Source organism: Phalacrocorax carbo, chromosome 8, assembly GCF_963921805.1.
Source record: "Phalacrocorax carbo chromosome 8, bPhaCar2.1, whole genome shotgun sequence".
Classification (NCBI taxonomy): Eukaryota; Metazoa; Chordata; class Aves; order Suliformes; family Phalacrocoracidae; genus Phalacrocorax; species Phalacrocorax carbo.
In genome coordinates, this window is record NC_087520.1 from 26,889,140 (window position 1) to 26,894,661 (window position 5,522).

Genomic DNA, 5,522 nt, shown 5'->3' on the forward strand with positions numbered 1-5,522 from the left:
CGCAGCTTAATTTCCCCTACTCTAAACTGTGGGTCACTGCAGCAGACTGCGGCTTCTGCACCACTGCTGACCCAGGACTGCTCCGCAGTGGGGCACCCCTGCTCCCACACATCTGCGGTGGGACCCCGGCCCCACTGCTGGGCAGACCCTCCCCGTTACAGGCTGCTCCTCGTATACACTTATTCCCCGCCCTTTTTCTCCCTGGGCCCCGCAAAGCCTGACAAAGTTTGCTGCCTTTGCTAGGTGCCCCTGCAGCCCCGGTGGGCCAGGGCTGGAAGCGGGGCCTAAAGCGGGGGCAGCCCCCGCCACCCCTCCCCGCTTTGACCTGCAGTTTCTCCTTTCCCCTGTGAGCTGCTTCTCTGGTCACAAACCCAGAGGACTCCCATTGCTGGAGCCCCACTTTGCCTTAGTAGTCTTTGGTAAACATATAGAAGTCTACTCGATATTCAAGATTGATTTCCCTGATTTATTAAGGCAGAATTCATTGGACACTATTGACCACAAATGACTTAATGTAAATGTTGACCTCAGTGAACTTGGAAATAGCAGGTATTGGGTTGATCTATAGATGATCTCTTAATTACCACAGTTATTAATTTAAATTATTGCCACTGCTTCTAGAGACGGGAACAAAGAAACATTCTTTCCTCATCCCTGCTTGGTTTATTAGTCTGAACACAAAGTGTTTGATGACACTTTTAATTAAACAGAAATAATGCAGAGATATGGTTTCCCTTTCTCATCTGTCCTGTAAAGTGTAGCACTGCTCTTTTCACTGACGGACGGAGGTGACCCACTAATAACGTCCTACTTCATGTGCTGCCTGGGGGTGCCCTGGCCATGCCCCAGGTGCCCAGGCCGGGGGCTGCTGCGCCGGGCCTGGCTGAAGAGATGCAGGGGTCACAGGACAGCTTCACGGCCTTCAGCTCATCCGTGTTAATTAGAGACTCTGAAAAATACTTTTGGCAGTATCTATGTACAGCGATGGGAAATAAACAGCCTGGTGTAACCTTGTGCTGCTCCTCCTCCTCCAGACGGTGTGGAGCAACTGTGAACGAACAGACCTTGGCAGAGCAGGATGCAGTGGGAAGGAAGCGGGTTTGGGAGGAAAAGGAAAAACAAACCATGACGTGGGGGGAAAAGAGAAAAGATATTTTTTTCTTTTTTCGGCAGAGCCGTTGGGAGGGGTATTGGACACCTGGCCGCTCTGCTTGCGCGCCCTGGCCCCACGTGAGCAGCACGTTGTGCGGCGGGGCGGCAGGACGCGTCCCAGCGAGGGCAGACGGGCAGAGCCGCGGGCCCTGCCTGTGGGGCCGGGAGCTCAGCCCGGATAGGGGAGAGCTTTCCTTCGTTGTTTCGAGCCGAGAGAGCCTCGCAGCAGCCAGAGTCCCCTCGCCAGCGCTCAGGAAGGGTCGGGCGGCCCTGCGGGAGGGAGAAGCAGTGATGAAGGTTTCCCGGGTGGGCTCCGGTACCTGCCGGGCCCCGACGGCTCTCCCCAGGGCTGCGCCCGGGGCCGGGGGTGCTGCCTCGCCCAGGGGGGTCGGGGGGTGTGTGTGTGTCCAGGAGCGGAGCAGAGCGCCGTCCCGCCGCCGCTCCCGCGTCCCGGGCGCTCCCGCTCCCTGCGAGGCCGGCCCCAGCAGCCGGCACGTCACCTACCTCACCTCCGCAGCACCGGCCGGAACGCCGTCCGCAGCCTGTCCAGGCAGGTCCCGCCCAGCTCGGCGCCTCCCGGGCCGCCCTTGGCGCCCCGCCCGAAGCCTGCACAGACACAACCTGCTCGCGGTCGGCCCGGCCGGGCCCCTCCGCCCTCCCCTGCCCACTCGCCTCGACCGGGGAAGCCTCGGCGGCCGCACCGCCGGAAGGGGGGGGGGGGGCAGGGGCCGGCACGACGGCGGCCGCAGCCCGCCTGACACCTAGGCCCGGCTTAACGCCGCGGCCGCGACGGGGTCAGCGCGAAGGCGAGCTCACGCCGCGCCCCGTGTCCCGGCCCGCGGTCCAACCCCGTCCCCGCGGCCCCACCGCCGCGGGTACCTTCGCCCGCCGCCGCGTACTGGCACGGCTCCCCCAGGCCGCGGTGGGACGCGCAGCTCCGCGGGAGCGGCTGCAGGTTGAAAGCGGAGCTCCGGAAGGCCTTGGCGGGCAGGGGCAGCTCCCCCGCCGCCCCGCAGCCCCCCTCGGGGCTGCCCTTCCGCGCCGCGCCGGCCCCGGCCGTGCGCGCCAGCGACCAGATGCGCGGCTTCTCCGCGGGCGCGTAGGGCGGCAGCGGGCCGCGCAGGGCGTCGGGGGACAAGTCTGCGACGGGGGCCTTGGCGCAGGGAAAGGCGCGGAAGGGGCCGGGCAGGCTGCAGTCGCTCCTCGGAGCCTCGGGCACCGCCGCGTCGAGGCTGGGGGCTTCCTGCAGGGAGCTGGCCCGGCCCTTCTCCGGCTTCCCCGCCTCCGCCTCCTCCTCCTCCTCTTCCTCCTCCTCTTCCTCCAGGTCGTCCAGGTCGCTGAACCGCAACTCCTTGTCCTCCTTGCAGCTCTTCTGCTCTGCTTGGGCACAGAGCGAGGCGGGGGGCGTCAGGGCGGCTGGGGGGGCCGCGCTCGGCCGCCAGCTCCAGCGACTTCGAGGCGCCCGTCCCGCCTTTCCCGCCTACCTCTGCCTTCACCCTCCGCGCCGTATTCCTCCTCATCCCGCGGGGCTTCTTCTTTCCTCTCTTCCCCCGCTTTGTTCTTGGGAGACCAGGTCATTTTGTTTTCTTTCTTGAGCCTCCGTCTGGCGTTAGCAAACCAAGTGGACACTTGCGTCAGGGTCATTTTGGTGATGATGGCCAGCATGATCTTCTCTCCTTTGGTGGGGTAGGGGTTTTTGCGGTGCTCGTACAACCAGGTCTTGAGGGTGCTCGTCGTCTCTCGCGTTGCGTTTTTGCGTCTGGCCGAACCGCTGAAATCCACCGTCCCGTACCTGCCGGGAGAGGGGTCGGAGGGAGGGGGCGGCGCGCCGGGAGCCCCCTGGCCCGGCCCGGCCCAGCCGCAGGCCCTGCCCTACCCCTCTGCCTGCCCCGGCCCGCCCGCCATCGCCGCCGAACTTTGATTTTGGCTGACTGATGCTCCCGGGGCGCCTCGTTTCTTCCGCACCACGCTTGCCAGGTCGGAGCCCCCCCGCCCCCGCCGCCGGTGCGCGCCGCCGCCGCGCCGGGGGACGCTAACGCTGCCGAGCGCCCGTCGGAGGGGTTTTACCTCTCGTACTGGTACTGCCCCAAGGAGTGGTCGTAGGAGTAGTAGGCAGCGGGCTGCGCGATTCCCGAGTGCAGCGTGCCGGCGCCGTCCTTGATTTCATACTGGGGGTTCTGCGAGGGAAGCGGCAGCGGTTGGCGTCGAGCAGGAGGGGAACCCCCAGTGCCCCCCCGCCTCCCCGGCTCCCATCGCTCCCCCGCGACGGGACGGCGCCGGTTCCGCGCCCCCCGGCGTCCCCCCGCCCCGACACGGGTTGCGCACCACCGACTCGGCCGCCTGTTGCACCGGCACCACGGTCGCCCCCGTCCCCGGCGCGTTGCCCGGCCGGGCACTCACCAGCGCCGTGTAGAGCGCGGCGGGCTCGGCGCCGTAGGGCAGGTAGTTGCCGTAGCCCTGGCCGGCGGCGTACGGGGCGCCGTACATGCCCAGGGCCGCATTGAGCTCGGGGCGGCCGGGCGGCAGCAGCCGGCTCTCGTACGGGGCGCAGCAGAGGGAGGCGGCGGCCGGCGCCGAGGAGGCATCCGGCACGGAACGGGGGGCGGCCTCGCAGCAGGTCGTGCTGGGGCTGGCGGGGACGAAGAACTGCGGAGAGGAGAGGAGAGAGCGGGGACGGAGCCGAGTGACTGTCGAGGGAGCCCCATCGGGGAGGAATTGAGCGTGTGCGCATCTGTGCGTGTGCGGGGGGTGGGGGGTGAGGAGTGGGATAGGGAACCCGGGCTGAGGCGACTAATTATAGAGCCCGGGAAATAAACGGAATGGGAAGCTGGAGCCCTTGGGAAGTGGGCACGATTAATCAGGCAGGCAAAACTTGGAGGAAATAATTGCTCTCGAAAACGGCAAAAGATCTGCACGGCTCCTTCCTCCCCGCCCCCGCTCGGTCCCTTTGCATTGATTTAAAGGCAAGAAGTTGCGATTACAGTTAATTTAACAATAGACAAAGCAGTAAATATGTCAGCTAGCGCAATCGAATGCATTTGATTTCAATAAGTTCAAGGGGACGGCTAACTTCCCGAGTAAGGGAGGCACATCTTGCAGTGATTACGGTGTATAAATAATTCTACCCAAATAAATCGTGACTCGAGGTACGGTATAGCGGCGACTTAGTTAATCTAGAGTGCCTTGGTGTGGGTGTGGGGTGTCCTTCGGAAATCGTACGGGGAGGAACAAACCTCCCGACAGATCCTAATAAAACACAGGAGAAGGAGCGACCGGGGAGGAAGGGTGGAGGAAAACGGCACAGCCCGGTTCCGCAGGAAGGCTCGCGAAATCCCGAGCCCGCGGGCGACTGTCCCCCTGCCCGCACACCCGCCGCCGCCGCTCCGCGGGGCCCCTCCGCGGTCGCGGGCGTCGGTCGCAGCCGGGTTTTATGTATTTATTTGTTTGTTGCACTTAAAACTGAACGGGGGGGAGACGGGGGTGGGGGAGGAGGAGGAATTACCGGTTTCCTAAACGCCTTTGCTGTGCACGCTGAGAGTTATTTGTTTAAGCCTAACACAACACAAACGAGACATAAACACACACGCACATTTTTTAAAAAAAGGCTCCAGATGTGCCCTTTTAAAAAAAGACTCTAAGTAAGGGAAAGGGAAGAAAAAAAGGGAGGGGGAACAAGACATCTGGACAGCAGCAGCAGAATCTGAACAAAAGTGAGTGCTGCTCACTCGCCTTACCTGTGAAGTGGTGCTGTAGGGGTATCCGAACTGAGAGAAGGACATAGTTGCTCCTTATTTTTGGACCATAGGCAATATTTTCCCCCCAAGATCGATTGTAACTAAACCCTGCTTCAAGATGCACCTTCTCACACACACATTTCCACGTATGGCTTTCCCCCCCCCCCTCAATTATAGATGATTGCACTTAAGAAAAGCAGCCAGACATCTGAGGCAGGGGGGGTTTGGTGCCTGGATTAAAAAAATAGGCTACCCCCCACTTCCCATCGCTCTTAATAAATATGTTTGTATAGAGAGAGTTTAAAAAGCCACCCCACATGTATAGAGAGTTTAAGTGCAAAGGGGCTTTTTTTCGAAGAGGGGGGGAAAATCACGTAGGGCTTGCAAGATACGGAGCTTGCTTGTTGTATTATTTTCTGCTCTATAGGTCTTTAGCGCTCATCGGTGGGCGAGGAGCGGGGTGACGTCACGGCCCTGCCGGCAGGAGCAGGCGGCGGCGGGCAGGAGCCGGCAGCGGCGGGCAGGAGCCGGCAGCGGCGGGCAGGAGCCGGCAGCGGCGGGCAGGAGCCGGCAGCGGCGGGCAGGAGCCGGCAGCGGCGGGCAGGAGCCGGCAGCGCCCCGCGCCCGCTCCCAGCA

The 5,522-nt window shown here is 62.9% G+C and overlaps 1 protein-coding gene across 1 annotated transcript; it reads right to left on the minus strand.

The window, feature by feature from the left end:
• Positions 1–445: 445 nt before the first annotated feature.
• Positions 446–5,215, minus strand: IRX6 (iroquois homeobox 6). The gene is made up of 7 exons (XM_064459370.1): positions 4,887–5,215; positions 3,553–3,798; positions 3,220–3,329; positions 2,637–2,944; positions 2,032–2,529; positions 1,662–1,758; positions 446–1,422 (listed from the first exon to the last, which is right to left on the minus strand). Exons 1-7 carry the CDS (start codon positions 4,929–4,931, stop codon positions 813–815), a joined length of 1,914 nt encoding a protein of 637 aa, XP_064315440.1. The 5' UTR covers positions 4,932–5,215; the 3' UTR covers positions 446–812.
• Between the last annotated feature and the right edge of the window lie 307 nt (positions 5,216–5,522).